Source organism: Prinia subflava, chromosome 8 (assembly GCF_021018805.1).
Source record: "Prinia subflava isolate CZ2003 ecotype Zambia chromosome 8, Cam_Psub_1.2, whole genome shotgun sequence".
Lineage (NCBI taxonomy): Eukaryota > Metazoa > Chordata > Aves > Passeriformes > Cisticolidae > Prinia > Prinia subflava.
In genome coordinates, this window is record NC_086254.1 from 13005578 (window position 1) to 13025123 (window position 19546).

General features: G+C 51.6%; 1 protein-coding gene across 4 annotated transcripts in view; it reads left to right on the plus strand.

The window, feature by feature from the left end:
• The window catches only part of DOT1L (DOT1 like histone lysine methyltransferase), a 76018-nt gene extending 57023 nt beyond the window's left edge, over positions 1-18995 (plus strand). Inside the window, exons 22-28 of one of the 4 annotated variants that reach the window (XM_063403147.1) lie at positions 80-226; positions 1468-1594; positions 2927-3516; positions 4146-4351; positions 5694-5758; positions 6616-7575; positions 8729-18995. In XM_063403147.1, coding sequence (XP_063259217.1) covers positions 80-226; positions 1468-1594; positions 2927-3516; positions 4146-4351; positions 5694-5758; positions 6616-7575; positions 8729-9288 — 2655 coding nt within the window. In that variant the 3' untranslated portion in view covers positions 9289-18995. The remainder of the gene's footprint in view (positions 1-79; positions 227-1467; positions 1595-2926; positions 3517-4145; positions 4352-5693; positions 5759-6615; positions 7576-8728) is intronic. The other 3 variants (XM_063403150.1, XM_063403148.1, XM_063403149.1) reach the window with 3 other exon arrangements.
• The last annotated feature ends 551 nt before the right edge of the window (positions 18996-19546 follow it).

Sequence of the window (19546 nt, forward strand, 5' to 3'; positions counted from 1 at the left end):
AAACGAGCAGGTTATTATTACCTTAAAAGCCTTTTCAACACCCTGTGTAAGAACTTTGCTTTCTCTTTTGATTTTACAGGTTTTGAGAGAGAGAACCTCTGTGAGTAATGGAGAAACGATCACCAGCCTCCCTATCAGTATTCCTCTGAGCACAGTGCAGCCCAATAAACTCCCTGTTAGTATCCCTCTGGCCAGCGTAGTCCTACCTAGCCGTGTTGAGAAGGTGGTGAGTAAGGGATTGTCAACACTTTCCATCCCTACCTAAAACCCCCGTGGGCAGGAAGGGGGTGCTGTGCCCCAGGATCCTCCGTGGGCTGCTAATCCTGGAGGCTGCTGGGGGATGCATCTTTTGGCTCTTGCATCCTGTAGATTTTTCCTCTCCTTTCTCTGTGGGGTGGAGGGGGGTTCAGCCAGGAAGGAGAGGAAAGTAAATACCTCAGGAGAGCCTAGTCTGGAGTGTGTGTGGGTGAAAAGCCTGAGAGTTTGTGGCAGTGCAAGCAGAGATTTGCATGTGTCAGTTTGTTCTTAGCCCTGCTTTCTACAGGAACCTGGGAGAGAATCCCTCTGTGTCAGTCACCTCAAAGCTGCCTGTTCTCCTCACACATGTGCAGGGTGAGCCTGAACAGCCCCACGGGGCTGTGATACCTCACATGGGAGTGATGCTCTGTAGCAGAGAGCTTCTGGGGCATCTCTTTTTGAGATGTGACAATTCCTTGCCTCTTTGAATGGAGGAGGAGTTCGAACAGGCCTGGTCCAGTTTCTCTCACCAGTTTGTCACAGAAGTGCTGCAGCAGAGAACTGAGAAGCATTTGCTGCTTTTCTTGAGAGCTGTGAGATAGGATCCATGCATGGCTTGTCTTTCAGTCCCATATTGGGAAAGCTGCAGTTGGTTCTCAGTATTGAATCCATTGCAATTTTCCAGCTGAAGACTTCTGGCTTTAGCAGAACCAGAGTCTGCCCAGTCCTGGGTGTCCTTAGGGCAGTGCCAGCCCTGGGTGGCACCTCCCTGTTTGTTCAGGCTGCCATTTCACAGCTGTTTTCCATGTTCAGGAGAAGATCCTCCGAGAATGTCCCAGAGAGCACGGCCTGATGCACTTCATGTTCCCCTTGGGGTTGTTTTGGGGAGCTTTGTTGGGCCTGGGGACATGATAGAACCATGAGTCTCCTCCCTGCTGCAGCAGAGGGCTGAGCCATTCCCGCTCCTGGCAGAGCTGTCCTGAGGCTGGATATCCTGGGATGATGAGCCTCCCTCCCTGCATGGTGTCTGCTGTGTGTGAGATACTATTCAAGCACAATTAATCACTACATTTTTGGCCCATAACGTGCTGATCCATGCTTTTCTCAAAACAAGCTGAATCTGGGGCATACAGGAGGCAGAGCCACTTCCCTAGGCAGAGGCTGTGATGCACGTGGGTTTGGTGTAAGCTGGAGATTCCTGTTTCCTGAAATGCCTGTTTCTCTCCCCAGAGAAGCACACCCAGCCCAGTTCACCAGAGCAGAGACTCCTCGACACTTGAAAAGCAGATTGGTGCTAGTTCTCATAATGGCATAAGCAATGCTGCTGGAAACAAGCCTCTGGCTTTGGCTACCTCAGGTAACAGCCTCCCCTGTGCACTGCTGCTCCTGTGCTGGGGCAGCACCCAAACACACACAGCCCAGTTTTCCAAGCACTTCCTGGCAGGCCCTGCAAGCCCTGAAGTGCTGCATGACTGTGGGTGAGACCAGAAACCCGTGGGTGATGCTCTGATGTGCCTCCAGCTTGGCTGCATCTGGCACCAAGGGTTGGGTTGATGTGCCTTTAGTTGTAAATAAATGATTTCTTCTGTAAATTCTGTGGAGATCCAGAGATTCCCACAGATTTACAGTGTGGCAAACGTGCAGAGTGTTGCACAGCTGTGTCCTGAGCTGGTGATCTGGCTCTGAAAGTTTTATTTACAGGGTCTGTAAATAACAGAATGAATTTTTGGGGGCAGGTTGCAGAGGTGCCTCAGGAGCAGCTGTAAAAGCACAAAAACCTGGGTGGGAAAAGCTTAAATGGGAGAGGATGGGGATCCCTTGTGGTGCAGGCATTGCTTCTGAACTCACTCATCTGTGGAAATCATGGTCTTTAGCTACTCTGGGAATTTGGTGAGCCAGGAAAACTAGGTTCTACAGCTGATCTCTCACCAGAGAGTGCTTTTGTTCTCAGTGTTTACCACCCTGAAGGGCTTGGGTTGTTTCAGTATCTGTTTTGTAAAATTCTTGGCTGCATTTTTTATAAAGCAAATGAAATATTTTAAAAAAACTTGTTGTAAACCATTACCGTGTTGTTCCCTTCTGCCCTTTTAATTTAGAGAGCCCAGGCCATCGTAGAGCCCTGAACCCATTTGTGATACCCCATGACAAACACTGAATTCCCTTCCTAGGATTCCTCCTTTGTGGCATTTTTGTGCCACCATGTCTTTGAAGGTCCCCTGTCACTTCCTAAGTCACAGGCTTTGTTGAATTTGGAGGAGGTGGGCTATGTGGGTGGCAAAGTCCTTCTTTTCTGGGGAAGGGAAGGACTGAGTCTGGCCATCCATTTCCTTGATGAAAGGAAGGAGTTGAGAGTAGAGGAGCCCTGATTTCAAGAGGGGTAATAGTTCAAACAAAGCTTTAACTTGACTTCCATGTAAAACTGGGAGGAGTTCTATGGGATATCTCCATACACCACGTGAATTTTCCTGAAGTGGCAGGAGAGCAGTGAAAGTCCCTAACCCCCTGCTGGCACCTCAGCACCCAGAGCCACGTTCCCACTGCCCCGTGGAAAAGCAGGGCCACGTGTCCCCCGGGGCCACTGGCTGTTCTCCAGGCAGAGCTGGAATCCCTCCCGGCCCTCCCAGCCCTGTACTCGGTGACCTCTCTCTGGCTCAGCCCCAGCAATGATCTATACTTTCCCTCTCAACAGGTTTTTCTTACTCTTCTGGCTCCGTGGCAGTCAATGGAAATCTTACAAACAGCCCAGCCCATCTTAACCATAGTGTTGATCAGGCAGCTCTGGACGACTCTGGGAGTCTCTTTAACTCTGTAGGGTCTCGGAGTTCCACTCCACAACATCCTTTGCTAATGATGAGGAACTCTGGGCAGAACTCCCCTGCTCAGCAGCACTCGAGCCCCCGCTTAAGTGGCCCGGCCCAGAGCCTGGCAGGGGGACTGCAGAGTGCAGAGGCTCAGAAGATCTTTGCCGAAGGAACAAAGGGGGACCTGCAGTCTGATGCAGCGTTTTCAGACCCTGAGAACGAGGCCAAGAGGAGAATCATCTTTACAATCTCTCCTAATACAGGACATGTAAAACAATCCCCTTCCAGCAAGCACAGCCCCGCGCCCGCCGGCGGCCAGGCCCACGCGCAGGACGGGAAGAAGCGGGGCCGGCGGAAGAGATCCTCCGCCGGGAACGCCAGCGGGAACGGCGCCGTCTCCCCGAAGCGCAAAGCCCTGCCCTCGGTGGCCGGGCTCTTTACGCAGCCCTCGGGCTCCCCGCTCAATATCAGCTCCATGGTAAGGCCCTGCTGCAGGAGCCGTGCTTGGGAAGCTCCTGGGGCTGGGGATGAGCTCCGGGCGGGAGCTGGGATTGCCGGGAATCTCTGCCGCCATCCCCCTGCCCCTCGCTTTCGCTGGTGAACAGTTTGTCTAAGCAGAACATCTTCAAGGAGCTCTTTGCTCTGTCAGAGCATTAAAAATTCAAAATAATCTCTTCCCTCACGACAAAGAGCTTGTTTCTGTGGTGAAGTTGATTTTCGAGGCTGTAGATTCAATATTTTGAAAATAGTTTAAGCTAAGATTGACTAAACAGCAGAGGAGTGCCAGAAGCATATGGCATTCTTGCTAATGAAGCCAGCTAGAGAGTTGTGTGCATGTGATCCTGCAGTGTAGTTTAAGAAGAAAAGGTTTATCCCAGGTTGTCATTTCTGATTTCAAACGTAAAATCAAAGAATGAAAATTAGGTATTTTTCCAAAACTAGCTTTCACCCCAGGTTCTAATGCAGGAGGTGGAAGATAGCAGCAGCAGTGCTAAACAAGCAGCTGTTGGATGTCCCAGAGCAAGTTAAACCTGCATGAAAATCCTTACCAAGACGCCTTTCCAGGGATACTCTCATCTGTAACTGCTTTCTTTCCTTCTCACCCAGGTCAATAACATTAACCAGCCCTTAGAAATAACAGCCATTTCCTCTCCTGAAAACTCCCTGAAGAACTCTCCTGTTCCTTACCAGGACAATGACCAGCCCCCAGTGCTGAAAAAGGAGAAGCCCCTCGTTCAGAGCAACGGTGTCCATTACTCCCCCCTGACATCGGATGACGAGCAGGGCTCTGAGGATGAGCACAATAGCAGCAGGTGAATGCACAGGCACAGGTTCAGGGTTTCTCTCAGGGCTGAGGGCCCTGCTCTCAGCAGGAGGGGTGTGTTTGAGCCTCTTTGTTCCCCTTGCTTGAAGCCCCATTCCATTATCCCAAACCTCTTATGTGGCTGAAGCTGTGAACAGGGGAGGTATTCAGGCTGTAGAATGTGGGAACCTGCTGCTGCTGCTGTGTTTGCAAGGCTGGCAGGGTCTGGCCCTGGAGATAACTGGTGGAGAAATGACAGAGAATGCAGAGGAGACTGAGGGGAGGCTCCTCGGGGGCTGCAGCTCCTCCTGAGGGGAGGCAGAGGGGCAGGGGCTGAGCTCTGCTCTGGGACAGGAGCCCAGGAAGGGCTGGAGCTGTGTCAGGGCTTGGGCTGGAGCTCAGGGAAAGGTTCTTCCCCCCGAGGGTGCTGGGGCACTGCCCAGGCTCCCCAGGGAATGGTCCCAGCCCCAAGGCTGCCACAGCTCCAGGAGCGTTTGGACAACGCTCTCAGGGATGCTCAGGGTGGGATTGTTGGGGTGTCTGTGCAGGGACAGGGGCTGGACTGATGATCCCTGAGGGTCCCTTCCCGCTCAGGATATTCTGGGATTCTGTGATTTTCTTACTGTGTTGCTTTGTGGGAGCACTGAGGCTGTGTGTGATCTCTAACTAAGGATCTGTCTCCTGCTCACTCCCAGTTTGAAAATTCTTCAGTTCCTGCCCCAAAGTATTGAGGTGTTACTCTGGACATGGGTTATTTACCACCCTTTGCCTGCCTGTGGGGTGCAATATTTTTCTTGTTTAAAATGCTGGAAAGCTGGAGAGGGCAGGGCTGGATGGGAGATAGGGAAGGAATTGTTGGCTGTGAGGGTGGGCAGGCCCTGGCACAGGGTGCCCAGAGCAGCTGTGGCTGCCCCTGGATCCCTGGCAGTGCCCAAGGCCAGGCTGGACAGGGCTTGGAGCAGCCTGGGATAGTGGAAGGTGTCCCTGCCATGGCAGGGGTGGAATTGGATGAGCTTTAAGGTCCCTCCAACCCAAAGCATCCTGTGGTTCTGTGAAAAAGAACCACTATAGAAATGTAGTTCTATTTCTTGTCTTGAAAGAAAAGCAACAACAAAGTTCTCTAAACATAAACTAATCCTGTCATAGAGCAGTAATTCTGTAATAGCTCCTAAAGTTTGTGGTGGGTTTTTTGGTGCTTATAAATTCCTTTAGTGTCACAAAACTGTGGGGCTGAGTTGGTTTTTATACTCTCTCATCAGATAAGACCCGATCATGAGGGGTATAGATTGTGAGGGTAAATGTGTAACAGAAGGTTTGCTATAGGTGCTATAACCTTTCTATTTTCCCAGTAGAATTGAGAGGAAAATTGCAACAATATCGTTGGAAAGCAAATCTCCACAGAAGACTGTTGAAAATGGTACGTGTGAGGAATGGGAATTGTTTGTGGGAATGGCTGGGCCTGGGGATGGGCAAAGCTGCCAGGCAGTGGGAGGTTTCTCTCTGCTGCTGCACAATGTGCAGTTCCTAATCATCATTAAGCTAATTACAGATTTTGGGTCACTTCTTTCTGTAGTCACAGGTCACCAAAGATCTGAGCAGTTTTTTCACTGACTCAGAGTTTGAGGAGGGATGTAAAGTACAAAGATAGGGGGGAAAAGCAGATCAGTGTTCTCAGGCTTTTCCAGAGTGTTAAACTGAATTTTAGGAACTTTTAGGTGACCTCACAAATATTTCTGCCTTTGGTTCAGAAATAGAATTACAGACTGATAAAAGGTGAGTGTTGAAGGATAAAGAGAAAAGTCTGGAGCATCAGGTGGAGCTGGGGGGGCTCAGCCTGCAGAAAAGGAGGCTCAGGGGATCCTCACTCTCTACAACTCCCTGACAGGAGGGGGCAGCCAGGGGGGATCAGGCTCTGCTCCCAGGAAAGAAGAGACAGGACAGGAAGAAATGGCCTCAAACTGTGCCAGGGGAGGTTTAGATTGGACATTGTAAGAATTTCTTCACTAAAAGGATTGTCAGGCATTGGGAGGGGCCACTCAGGGCAGTGGTGGAGTCCCCATCCCTCAAAGTGTTCAAAAAAACCAATGGATGTGGCACTTGAGGATGTGGTTTAGTGATAACCATGATGGTGGTGCTGGTTGATGATTGGACTTGATGATCTTAAAGGTCTTTTCCAGCCTTAGGGACTCTGTAATTCTTTAAAACCCCGTTCTCAAGGGGCAATTCATTGAGTGCTGTTTATTGACATCTGTAAACCTTCCCCCCCTCAACCAGGTGGCAGCTTATCGGCGAGGAAACAAGCACAAAACAACGAGAACATGAACAGCAGCAAATGGAAATCGACGTTTTCACCGATATCTGACATCAACCTGACCAAAACCACAGACAGCCCCTTGCAGGCGGCGTCAGCTCTGAGCCAGAACTCCCTGTTTGCCTTCAGGCCGCCCTCCGAGGACGGGCTGGCCATGGACACCAAGGTGCCAGGACACCCCAGGAAGGGCCTGGCCGTGCCCTCGGACGGGCTGAGCCCCGGCACAAACCCCCCCAATGGCTTCAGCTACAACGGGGGCCTGTCCTCGGAGCTGGGCCTGCACGGCTTCATGGACGGCGCCGCTCTGCCGCACAAGGCTGCGGACGGGACGGGCCCCAGCTGCTCCCTGGGCTTCCCCTCGCAGCGAGGCAAGGACCTGGGCGTGTCAGACACGAACCTCTTCCTGAACAAGAGGCAGCTGGAAGGGCTGGGCACCAAGGGAGAAGAGCTGAGCCGGCCGGGGGCGAAGGGCAAGGAGCTCAGCGAGCTGAGCGCCCGAGCCGGGGGGTCTGCGGACAAAAACTCTGTGCAGCACAACGGAAAGGTTGGCAAGGGAAGGGACCGAGACGTGGAGTTCAAGAACGGCCACAACCTTTTCATTTCTGCTGCTGTTTCGTCTGGTGGCCTTCTGAATGGTAAAAGCCTTTCTACTGCTGTCTCCTCAGCAGGGAACCCAGCGCCGTCTGTCCCGACGCACCATCCTTTCCTCAACACTCTGACCACTGGATCGCAGTTCCCCCTCGGCCCCATGGCCTTGCAAGCAAACCTCAACTCGGTGACAAATTCCTCAGTATTGCAGTCCTTATTTAATTCAATGCCAGCTGCTGCCAGTCTGGTCCACGTGTCATCAGCTGCAACCAGACTGACTAATTCTCACACTATGGGGAACTTCTCTCCTGGGGTTACAGGTGGAACAGTTGGAGGTAGGCAGAACTCTTTCTCTGGTATAAGACAGGGCCTAAAGGAAAGTCTGACACTGCCTCTCCAGGGGTGAAACCCTTTCATTTCTACAGGATGCGAAGCAGATCTGTCCCACATAACCAGTCTCCTCTCTTTCTCTCTCTCTCTCTCTTGGAATTGCTAGGATGATTTCAGTTCCCCACAGTGAAATCTCATGAGCTTTGTCTGCTAGATGAGCTTATTGTACCACCTTAATGAAACAATACACCCAGACTCTGTGATTGATAATGTTTGCTTGTTCAGATGTTGCTGTGTTGGAACCAACTTAGGTCTGCCTGCAGGTAACAGATTTGACTTGTCCTGGTACCATGTTAAGGATCTCTAACTTGTCAACTTGAGTAAAGGTTGAGATTAGGCCTTGAATGGATTTAGCAGGATCCAGGAGGAGCAGAACATCAGAGGAGCTGGTGTTGGGAGTTCTGTAGCGTTCTGGCCCTTCAATGGACACAAAGAGCATTTCTTGGCCAGGAAGGGCAATGCCATATGCACCCTGCACTTCTGGGATTCTGCACAGGCTTGGCTTCTGTGGCCCACACCAGGGACAAGCTGGCAGGCCTAGAAGATAGGCTGAACCTGCCATTTCTAAGTGTCCAGGGCAGTTTTTCTTACCTGTCCATAACCATTCAGGCACCATGTCGGGAAATCCTAACTCTCACATCTCTCAGATCTCTCAGCACGTAGATTTGCTGGAATTACAACTCCCCTCTGCTGCCCTGTAAGTGGGGGAGCAGGAGGGTGGGGAGGCAAGAGCAGCACTTTGAGTCTTCAGATAACCAACTCTAAAGACCACTTCTAATCTCATCAAAACTCTGCCCGTGTGGTATAGAGCTGACAGTTCTTGGGTCTGACCATTTTTCCTCGTGGCATTTAGAGGTTGGCAGTAGGAAAGGTAAGTGCAACCTTTTGTACCTCCTGGCCTGCACCATTATCTCTTCATTGCTTGCTGCCTTCTCACGCTGCATATTTTTGTATGGGGCTGTAACTATTATAATTTTGCTTTTGTTTGTTTGTTTTTTCTTTTGGTTTTTTTTCTTTTTTTTTTGTTTTGTTTCTCTTGTCACTTGAGACTGTACAAAGCCCACCTGTTGAAGCTGAGTTTTTCTCTCCTGTTTGCAGGTATTTTTAACCATGCGGTGCCTTCTGCCTCCTCTCCTCATCAGTTTGGAGCCAGTTTCAGCAGCAGTGCTGTCTCTAGCAGCACCGTGCTAAGCTTAAACCCTCTGCAGGCTGTTGCCAGCACCTCATCCTCATCCTTCCCACCCTCTTCCTCTAATTTAGTAACATCTAGTGAGACTAGACCTGCTCAGCACCTCAACAGAGCACCAGTGCAATCTGTCTTCCATCCCCCTCCTCCCCCTCCTAACGTGTCCTTGCCTCCCCCTCCTCCTCTACTCACTTCTAACTCCGAGCCTGCTCTCCTGCAGAACCTGCCCTCCATCCCCCCCGGCGAGACGTTCCTGCCCTCCTCCTGTGCTCCTGTGCAGCCTAACTCCTCTGTGTCTGTTAAATTGGCTTCTCTGCAGCACAAACCCTCCCGCCCCTCCTTTACCGTGCACCACCCGCCCCTGCCCCGCGTGCTCCCGCAGCCCAACGCCGCTGGCACGGCCGCTATGTGGGTGACCCTTGGCATGCAGCCTCCTTATGCTTCGCACCTTTCGGGGGTTAAGCCACGATAAAGAGCTTGCTTAGCTAACAGTTCTTGTTTTGTAAGGTAAGGCCAGACACAAAACCGGAGGAGTTTGCGTGCGAGATGCTCACTGACGCTTCTTCCTTTTGCAGAGAGAGGTTGGGGCCGGGCTCCGTCAAACAGAAACCTCTGAAACGGGGAAAGTGACCTCCAAAATGGGGGGGAGAAACCTCTAAAGTGGGGAGAGAAACCTCTAAAATGTGGAGAGGAATCTCTAAAATGTGGGGAGCAAATCACCTGGTGGCAGAGGATGGAAAGTGTTGGTGCTCTCTGTTCTGGGAGTCAGGATTTCTCGACAAAAAGTGCTCACAGGGGTAACTCTGCTCTGGCTCAGGGTTATGTTCAGGCTGAGATCTCTTCATAGAAAGAGTCTTTATTCTGGAGGTAGTAACAGGAGGAGATGTCTCTTTTCCATGTGGTTTTATACAGTGTGTGTTGCCCATCTGATCCCCCTCCCCTCCTGCACAGCCTGTTTATCCCAAACCAGTCCTTGTCCATAGTGCTGAGGTGCCCAAAGGTGCCTCTTTGTACCTCTGTGTGACAACGTGGTGGTCAGTAAAAACTGCCAGTCAACAACAGCTGCTCGAAATAGTCCTAAAGTTAAAAATCTCAAGGTTATAAGCTTCAAATTCCCTGGGCCTGCAGTGCAGTCAGTGTCCCCTGCATCACTGGAAACACAACCACAGGTAGCAGAGAAGGGCTGTGACTCCCCTGTCACTTCCCTGTGCTGGACTTGCTGCCAGGACTGGCAGGAACAGTCTCAGCAGATGTTTTATTTTTGCTCACAAGCCCTGAGAGCACAGGGAACGTGCAGAGGGAAGTGGGCTCCACTCTCCACAAATGCAGTAGGAGTGGAGGGTTCTGGAGGCTGCGTGCATTTCTCCTGAAGCAGGTATTTATTGAACTGTCTCTAGAGCTGCTCCAGAATAAACTGTACCACCACAGAGCTGGGTACTGTGGTTCATGCAAACACTCTGTGGCAATCCTGCTGTACCAACTCGTGCTTGCCAAGTGCATCCAGCCCCGGAGCTGGCCCCGTGCTTTCCTTGTAGGTCTGTGATGTTGTTGCTGTCCACTGGTACCAAAGCTACAAAAAACGTGGTTGAACACACTTTGCTGCTTATAAAACTCGATTACAACATACCTGAGAGAGCCTCTGTGCATTGTGTGTAGTGTCTTCCTCATCAAATTCCTCCTCAGACACCACAAACCCCTGGTTAGGCTTTTGGGAGGCACGTAAGTATTGCCAGGTGGTTCCCTGCAGGAAAGGGAGGCTGAGCAAGGGCTCTGTGTGCCAGCAGAGAGGTGGGCATGGAAAACCCCAAATGGAGAGAGGATGGGATGGTGAGGAGGGTCAGTCTGGGCTCTGTGTACGAGGGCAGTGTGAGAGTCTCTGCTGGAATTGCCTGGAACTGAGGCCATGCTGGACTAGGATCCATCAGGTGTGACAGCCTCTATCGCTGAAAAACACTGAAAATAGAGGCAAAGCACAAAAGGGACTTGTGGAAGAGCAGCTGGGTGTCAAATCTGGGTTGTGGAGCACAGGAGCAGAACTGAGGGTACCAGAGGTGGTTGTGATCCCCAGCCCTGTGACTCTTTGAGCAGTGTCCTTGACCTCAGTGAGAACAGAGGTGTTCAGTCCTTGAGGGACCAGGCTGGAACCAGAATTGGGGACTAAAATAATCTGCTTTGATTCTCTTCTGCGGAGGCAGGCAGGGAGAGCTGGGGCTGCTCACCTGGGGAAGAGAAGGCTCCAGGGAGAGCTCAGAGCCCCTTGCAGGGCCTGAAGGGGCTCCAGGAGAGCTGGAGAGGGACTGGGGACAAGGGATGGAGGGACAGGACACAGGGAATGGCTTCCACTGCCAGAGGGCAGGGCTGGATGGGAGATTGGGCAGGAATTGTTGGCTGTGAGGGTGGGCAGGCCCTGGCACAGGGTGCCCAGAGCAGCTGTGGCTGCCCCTGGATCCCTGGCAGTGCCCGAGGCCAGGCTGGACAGGGCTTGGAGCAGCCTGGGACAGTGGGAGGGTGTCCCTGCCATGGCAGGGGTGGCACTGGATGGGCTTTGAGGTCCCTTCCCACCCAAGCCTTTCTGTGATTCATAATGTCCCTCCCACAGAATAATAACAAAACTCAAAGCAGATTAACTTTTACTTTAAAAAAGTGGAAGTATTGAGGGGGGAAATACCTTTTTTTTATTCTTTTCCCTTCACTTGATGTCAGAGTTCAACACAGTCACAGCTTGAAAAACTGCAGCATTTTGGAGGGGCCACGTGTCCCTTGGAACATCCATCCTTTCCTCTACTGGGGACTGGGTCAAGATTTGCTTCATCTGAGGAGGTCTTGGAGCAATGTAGGAATGCTTGACACATCTAACAACACAGCAGATTTTTGCCTTTTATTTAGATGAGTCTCTTCCTCTCCTCCTGTTGTGCAGGTAACTAGGATTTCTACCTCAACCCAATGTGACCTATGCAAGGACAACGTGGACCAACTTCACTCGGCTTCCACTGAAAGGTGCTCACCTGGCCTGTGCAGGGGTTTCTACTCTCTTACTACTGGACAAATTAAAAACCATAAAAAAGACCTAAACAACAGAGCAAACATTTACTGTGAATCTGAGTAAAAAAAAAGGCAAAAAAGGCAAAAAAAAAAAAGGCAAAAGAAATGCTTAATGCTCCAGTTTGTATTGTTGATAGTTTAGATATCTAAAATATTTATCTTTTTTTTAAAGTGAAAACAATTTTGACTTATTTTATTCCACCTAGACTCATAAGTACAAGTTATTATTATTAAATTCTCTGAATACTAAAGGACTGGCACACCAGCAGAGATGTAAAAGAGCCTCCTCGGTGCTATTTTGTCCGTCAGAACTGTGCCTCTGGTTTGAATCCTTGGTGCTGATTTTGGGGGGTTGAGCAATGCCAAACCCACTTCTTCAAGGTCTGCAGATTATTTATTCCCCTGACTCTGTTCATATCCCCAAATCCTCTTGGTTGGCAGCCGGGGCTGGCAGAGGAAGGAATTCTCCTCCCTGGGGGTTCGGTTTGGACTGAGCCAGGCGCTTTTGAACTGGGTGGGTTTTAATTGAGTTTGTGACTAACGAGGGCTCTGTGCTCCCCTCTGGAGCAGTCTGGGCAGGCCCAGCCCACGCAGGCACAGTTGGAACAGGAGAAATCCAAGTCCTGCCCCATCCCAACTCCTTCCCTGGGCCATTTGCAGTTGCTGGTGGCACTGGGGTCACTGTGAATTTTGGTAGCTGGTTGGTAACTCTCTCCTTGGGGCTGGCCTTGGTGTATGGACACGGGTTGTGCTGCCTGGTGCTGGTGCAGCCCCTCCCCAGCGTTGGGAAGGATGAACATTGTGTTTCTGTCCTGCTGCAGGGTGCAGAGTTTGCTCAGCTTGTTGTTTTTTTGTTCCAAGCACGACGCGTTTCCTTGGTAGGGTTTCAGTACTTGACTCCGACCCGGCTTGGCCGTGTACATGAATTGACAAGGTGCATTTTGCTTTTGTGTTCCTTTGCTTTGGAGTAGGTTTTTGGATGGTAGTTCACAAAAACACCCTGACCTGGCTGCCTGTGCTCCCTCCCCTGGGGCAGGGACTTGTGTCGTGACTCGGTGTCGTGTGTGCAGGGAGGGCCGATTTTATAGAGCTGTGATGAAAACTTCTAGGTTTCCTATGCTTTATTTCCTGTATTTTTAGGTTGTACAATGCACAATGAACCTGTAAAAACTTATTTATTGAAGTGCACAAAGTGAGGAGGAGAAGGAGGATTCATTTAAGTAGAAATCAGGCAGGTCTGAGATCAGGCCGGGCCAAGCACCAATAAAGGAAATTACCATAGAAAGGGGATTGCAACAGCAAAATGACTGGAAAAAAATCACATTCAGGCTTTGGAAAACACCTCCCTGCTGGCTCTGGTGCTCAGAGGGACAACACTATGTCCTTAAATTCCTTCTATGCTCCCTGGTGAGTCTCCCACTGCAGCAATCAGGCACTGGCAGGAGCTCCATGGAGCATCCCGGGGTCACAAAGAGCTGCTCAGCTCCTGCCTCTGCGTTTGGGGTCAGTGAGGTCCCTGTGCCCTCCTGTGCCCTCCTGCGCCCTCCTGCGCCCTCCTGTGCTCTCCTGTGCCCTCCTGTGCCCTCCTGTGCCCTCCTGTGCCCTCCTGTGCTCTCCTGTGCCCTCCTGCTGCCTGCATCCAGCAGGGTTGGAAGTGTTTGGAGAGGGGCTGAGGGGCTGCAGCAGCTCCCACCCTCTGCAGGGTTCAGCTCTCTGTGCTTCATCCTGGGCAGTCCCAGGAGAGATTCAGGACCAAGTGCAGTTGTTTTGTTGATTCCTGAGTGTGTCTTCCATGGGAGCCTCTGTGTGCAGGCACTGGGGTCTGGCTTTGCCTCCTTATCTGCTGGGAAGGGACTGAAAGCCCTGGGAGCTGGGGGCATTCTGGAACGTTTTCTGCTTTGTGTGTCCTGCTGAGGGCCTGGCAGCATGAGAAAAACCTGGAAAAGGGCAGGAAAGCTTGAGGGGTGAGAGCTGAGGAACATCCAGTAGCTTCTCGTAGGAGCCAAACTCAGTGTATGTCCTGGAATCCAGGAGCACAATGTAACCCAGATGTTTTGCAGCTGGGAGTTGGGCAGCTCCAGCTTCTTCCCCAGCACACAGCAGAGTGCTGGGGGCTCTGGAGACTGTGAATGAGTGATTGCTGGAGGGGCAGCAGCCTTAATTAATTTCCTAATTACCTCTCCCCCATCGTTTATATCTCTGGTGAGAGAGAGAGGAGGAAATACAAGTAGAAGCTTTTCATCCCCCTGATTTTATCAGATTCTTTCCTGCTGAGGAACCAGGATAGGGTTCCCCTTGGAGCTCTTGTGCCTCCCTTCACCTCCAACCACGGAGATCCAGGAAGAAAACTCTGCTGCCATCCCTTGTCCTGGTCTGGTTGGTGCCCAAGGCACTCACAGGATTCGTGCTGGAGAAGGAGCCAACCACAGATTCCATGGAGCCCTCTGTGCTTCCCAGGGCTGCTGGAGGAACGGTGTGCTCTGCATCCAGGAGTTCTGGGGAGCCAGACTGAGCTGTCACAGAGGTCAGGGTGGCCTGGGCACTCTCTCCCCACAGCTGGACTCGCTGATCTGAAAGATCTTTTCCAACCTGAGCAGTTCTAGGATTCCAGGACCCTTTGGAGCAAAGGCCATGGTGAGGAGTTGGTCACCTGCTCTTGGTGGGTGTTGTGGAGAAGCAAAGCCCGTCTGTCCCTTGGTGTCACCTTTGGTCACTGCCTTGGTGGGCAGCAGTGTCCGAGGCAGGGCTGGCTCAGGAGCAGCCTCGGGAATGGGCAGCACAGCCCTGGAGCTCAGCACTCAGCTGGGACTGAGCACTGCCACCATCCCTGCATTTCTCAGTCTGTGGCTCTGCAGACATCATCCAGGAAAGCCCAAGGAACCAGACCCAGGAATGAACCTTTGGGATTCCTGGAAAGAATCCAGGAATCCAGTCTGCCTGAGCCTTCCCCTGCCTGTGCACCACTGCCTGCAGGCACCCAGTGCCTGCTGCTCCCACCCTGCCGTTCCTCTGGCCTTGCTGGTGTCTTCCCCCCACGCCAGGCCCTGCCCTGTGACTGCTCCTGGGGTGATTCCCAAACTCTGCTTCCAGAGGGGCCTGCTCAGCTCTGAGCTGGGAAGCCAAGGGGGCAGTTGGGGACTTGTGCCTCGGCACTGGCTGAGCTGGGAGATGTTTTTGCCAAGAGATTCCTGGTTTTGTCTTCCCTCTCCCTGACCTTTTATTGCTTTGCCATGATCTGGAGCAAGCTCAGCTTGAAGTTGTGGAATCACAGACCATCCTGAGTTGAAGGGACCTGGAGGCTCGTTGAGTGCAGCTCCTGGGCAGTCTCTGACTGCTCTGCACATTGGGAAGAGCTTTCACCTGGCTGGAGGCAGACCTTGGAGCTGCTGGGATCTGATCCATGTGGCCACAGCTGTGACCCCACTGCTGGAACACTGAGCCAGAAGCTGAAACCTGTTTGCAATAATTGAAGATCCTCTGGAGCAATCAAAGCCAAACAGTTCCAGAAAAAAAGAGAATTTCTCCTGCTGGTGCCGGGTCCAGTTGTTCTGAGGCTGTCACACAATTCCCCCTCCTCCACGCCCCTGCTGCCAGCAAGGAAGAGCAGGAAGCAAAAACACATCTTGGAGCAAGCTGCTGCCAAAGAAATGGAACTTCCTGAGTGCTGTGCTGAGGAAAACCTGTCCCTGCAGCTAAATGTCAGCCTTGAGGAACAAGACTTGCGTGGGCTCTTCCTTTTTTGGGGATTTGCCACCTCTGGCTCGCCAGGCCCAGTCCCCTGGGTCCCACGGTGCTGGGAGGGTTCCAGAGGCACTGGACCTAAATTTGGGATTTGCTGCAGATGAGTCATTCAGCAGCAATTCTTCTTCCATCAGCCAGGGGTGTGGGGACACCTAGCAGTTGGATTGCTGAGGGAGAGAGAGGGGAAAACATCGCTGAGGGTGCAGAGGCTGGATCTGAGCTGGTGCAGGGGAAAATGGGGGTAAATCCATCACCTCTCACCTCTCACAAACGAGGCTGTTCCCTGCAGGAAGGTGTGGATCAGTCTGGACAACCAGGGAACATCTTCACCTCAGCTCAGTTGTGGATGCAGTGGGAGAGAGGAGGAGAAGAGATTTTAGGAAAGCAGCAGGGAGTGCAGCAGATCCTCACTGTCCCTGGCATTCCAGGACTGAGCATCACCTCCAGCTCCTTCTGATCAGCAGGAGTTTGTGTCTCCTCGACCAGACAGATCAGAAATTCTTGTGCTTCCATCTCTTTTCCTTCCTTCCTGTTGGGGACAGCACTTTATCTTCCAGTGCAGGCTTTGTGCTGCACCTGCTCTTGCCTGGGTTTGGCTCTGGGCTCAGCCTGGCACGGGCAGTGCCATCCCCCTGTGCCAGGACTCACGGGTGGGATCCAGCTGAGCCTGGAGGGTCTGAGTCTGGGATCACACCCACAGCCCCTGGAGTCCTGCAGGCAGGAGGATGATATCCCTTAGTCATGAATGGATTTACTCATCTCTTTTTGTATCCAGAGATTCCAAATCCCCGGGACTTGACACTCCTTAGTGTGAAACTTGCCCAGCTCTGGGTCACGCTCAGTTCAAGCACTGAGTCACTTTCCTCTTTCTTTAGTCAAATTTAATCCTTGAGGAAGTCACTTGAGCAATTGCAGGGAGTGGAGAGGTTTCCAGCCTGCTCAGCTCTTCCATCCCATCTGGAAACATCTCCAGGGGCATGGCTGGGGACTGTTTTCCTTCTGAGACCTGTGCTGGGGTCACTTCTTCAGCCTTCTTTGGGGTTGGACTAAATGACCTTTAAAGGTGCTTTCTAATCTTTCCAAACTGTTCTGATTCCCTGTACAGACACATCTGGGAGGAGGTGGGGGAGAGCCAGACCTGCCTCCCCTGCTGCCCCTGCACCCCAGCACTGGGGGGTGCAGCAGCTCAGGTGCTCCCCACTGCAGTGAATTCACTGCCTGGTCATTGTTTCAATCTCATCCCTTGGAAGAGCCTGGATCTTCCTGTTCTGCTCCCTCCTCTGCCCCTTCCTTTCTTGTGGCCATGGACAGGCAGCCTGGGGTTTGCTTCTTGCTGGGATTGTATGTCCAGAAAGCAGCATCTGCTACCCCCACCCGTTATTTTTCCACTTGGAAGAGAGTCCAGGCAGAGGAGAGGCCGAGGGAGGGGTGGCAGGGACAGTCCCAGCAGTGCAGGGACACCCAGCCCTGGCTCAGGAGGGGACAGCCCGTGCTTGCAGCTCCTCTGAGTCCCTGCAGGGCCCACCTTGTGGGGGTCTGTGGGGTCTCTGGGACCTGTGGGATCTCTGGGATCTGTGGGATCTCTGGGATCTGTAGGATCTCTGGGATCTGTGGGATCTCTGGGATCTCTAGGATCTGTGCCCTCGGGTTGCTCCGGCTCCCCTGCCCCTCTCCAGGTCCTGCCGATTGCTGCCAGGGGAGGCTCCCAGCACTGGGAGCTGTGCTCAGGCTGCTGCTGGTGATTCCCCTCCCTGCTCAGCCTTCCCTGGGCCCTTCCTTCCCTTTTCAGCCGGGTCTGGAGCTCCCCCGAGCCCTGGGGACGCCTGCCCAGCCTGCCCGGGTGTCCCTGTCCCCCCGGGGTGCTCCTGGAGCAGCCGTTCCCGAGGATTCCGGGATTTCTCCTGGTGCTGAGCTGGCTTTGGGCACGTCCTGTGTGACCCTTTTGCTTTCGGTGCTGGAATTTGCCCTCTGATCCAGGGCGTGGAAACCTGAGGGTTCTCTCTGTGGTTTTTTCCTGGGTAACTCCACCCTGGAGTTATCCCAGCTCCCAGGGGTGGCTGTTGTGGAAAATTCTGCTTTTCTTGTTCTGCCTGAGCCAAGAGCACAGAGGGGATCAAGGACTGTGAGCAAGGGAGGGCCTTGGGCAGGGCTGAACCCCAAATCCTTGTGGGGAGCAGAAACTGCGCAGTGTTTTTGTGAACTATCTCTGCAGCACTGAGGAACATTCACAGGAATTGGAGTTTGGGGAGCACAGATGTGCAGTCAGTGTATGAATATTTGAAGTCTTACTGGTTTTAAAGGGTTTTTTTCTTCTCTTTTTTTTTGTTCCATTTCCATTTTCCGCTCCATTTGCGGATCGAGTTTTCACTAAAAGCTGGAGTTCCACTTTCAAAATGTTGTTGTGCCATATTTTATTTATCCTTATACATTATAAATATATAAATATCTATTTAGATTGAATATTGCATTGAAAGATGCTGTTATTGGGAACTTCAGGGTTTAAACCTGAGACAAAAAAATTGGGAAATAATTCTCCAGTACTTTTGCTGTTTGGGACCTTCTTCCTGAAGAGGCTCCTTGAGTTCTTTATGGTGTAAAAACAAAATCACATCCAAAAATTCAAAGTTTGACAATGCTAACCCTGAAGTTCTCAGGTTTGTGATCCTTTGGTTTTCTTGAGGTACATCTGGTTGCTTTTCTGGTGCAGTCAAATAATTTTTTTAAAGGTTTTGTCTCTGGAGTTATTGAGGAAAAGGTGGAATGGGTTGATCCATCCTGCTTGGCTTTTTTAACCTATTAATCTTTGAAGTGATCCATTTCCAATTAAAACCCAACTTTTTAGGTCTCTGTTCTATTTAAACTTTTTAGGAGTGAGAGCCTGCCCTCGCTGAGTGGGACTTGGATGGGGAAAGCAGTAGATGATGAGGTTGCTGTTGCTCAGGAATTGATTAGTAAACTTTTAACTACTAATAAAAATCCATTTTGCAATGGATTTTTAGAAAAACCCATTTTCTTAGGACAGTGATATGGGATGTTTCCTAGTGAATAGGAATTAGTTTATATAGTTTAGCCTATTAAACTGAATTATTTAAAATTCAAACTTCCCCTAATTTATCTCTTTTTTTTTGGTTATTTTTTTGTTTTCATTTTTTTTTAAATACTGGTAAGTTGTCCTGTCATTCCTTTCATTCCTGCCTAGCAGTAGTGTGAATTCTGGTGTGTATATATGTATGTATAATATATATATTTCCACCCGGCCTTTCTAATTCTCCACAATGTAAGAGTTAGTTTTTGCTCCCCTCCCTCCACTTAATTTCTTGTGTCTCCCTTGATTTGTAATTGAAATGATGCTTTGAAGTTTTGTCTTTATATTAAAGTGTCTGTATTTTAATACACCGAGCTCGTGTGGACTTTCACTGCCTCAGCAGGGCTGGAATCAGGAGGAAAATGGGACTGGGGGATTTTGTGGGGGACAGAGAGCCCTGAACCAGGTGGCACCTCCAGCTCTGAGGGTTTGGGGGTCCTGGGGAGGGACAGCAGGGCCTGGGGACAGCTCTGGGCCCATCCAGGGACACTGAGGAGCGTGGCCAGAGCAGGGAACAGAGCTGGGGAAGGGGCTGGAGCTCCAGGAGGGGCTGAGGGAGCTGGGGATGCTCAGCCTGGAGAAAAGGAGGCTCAGGGGGACCTTGTGGCTCTGCACAGCTCCTGACAGGAGGGGACAGCCGGGGGGGGTCGGGCTCTGCTCCAGGGAACAGGGACAGGAGGAGAGGGAACGGCCTCAGGCTGGGCCAGGGGAGGCTCAGGGTGGGAAAAATTTCTTCACAGAAAGGGTTGTGAAGCACTGGAAGGGGCTGCCCAGGGCAGTGGTGGAGTCACCAGCCCCAGGAGCATTGGAACAAAGGCTGGATGTGGCACTTGGGGACACAGGTCAGTGGTGGCCATGGCAG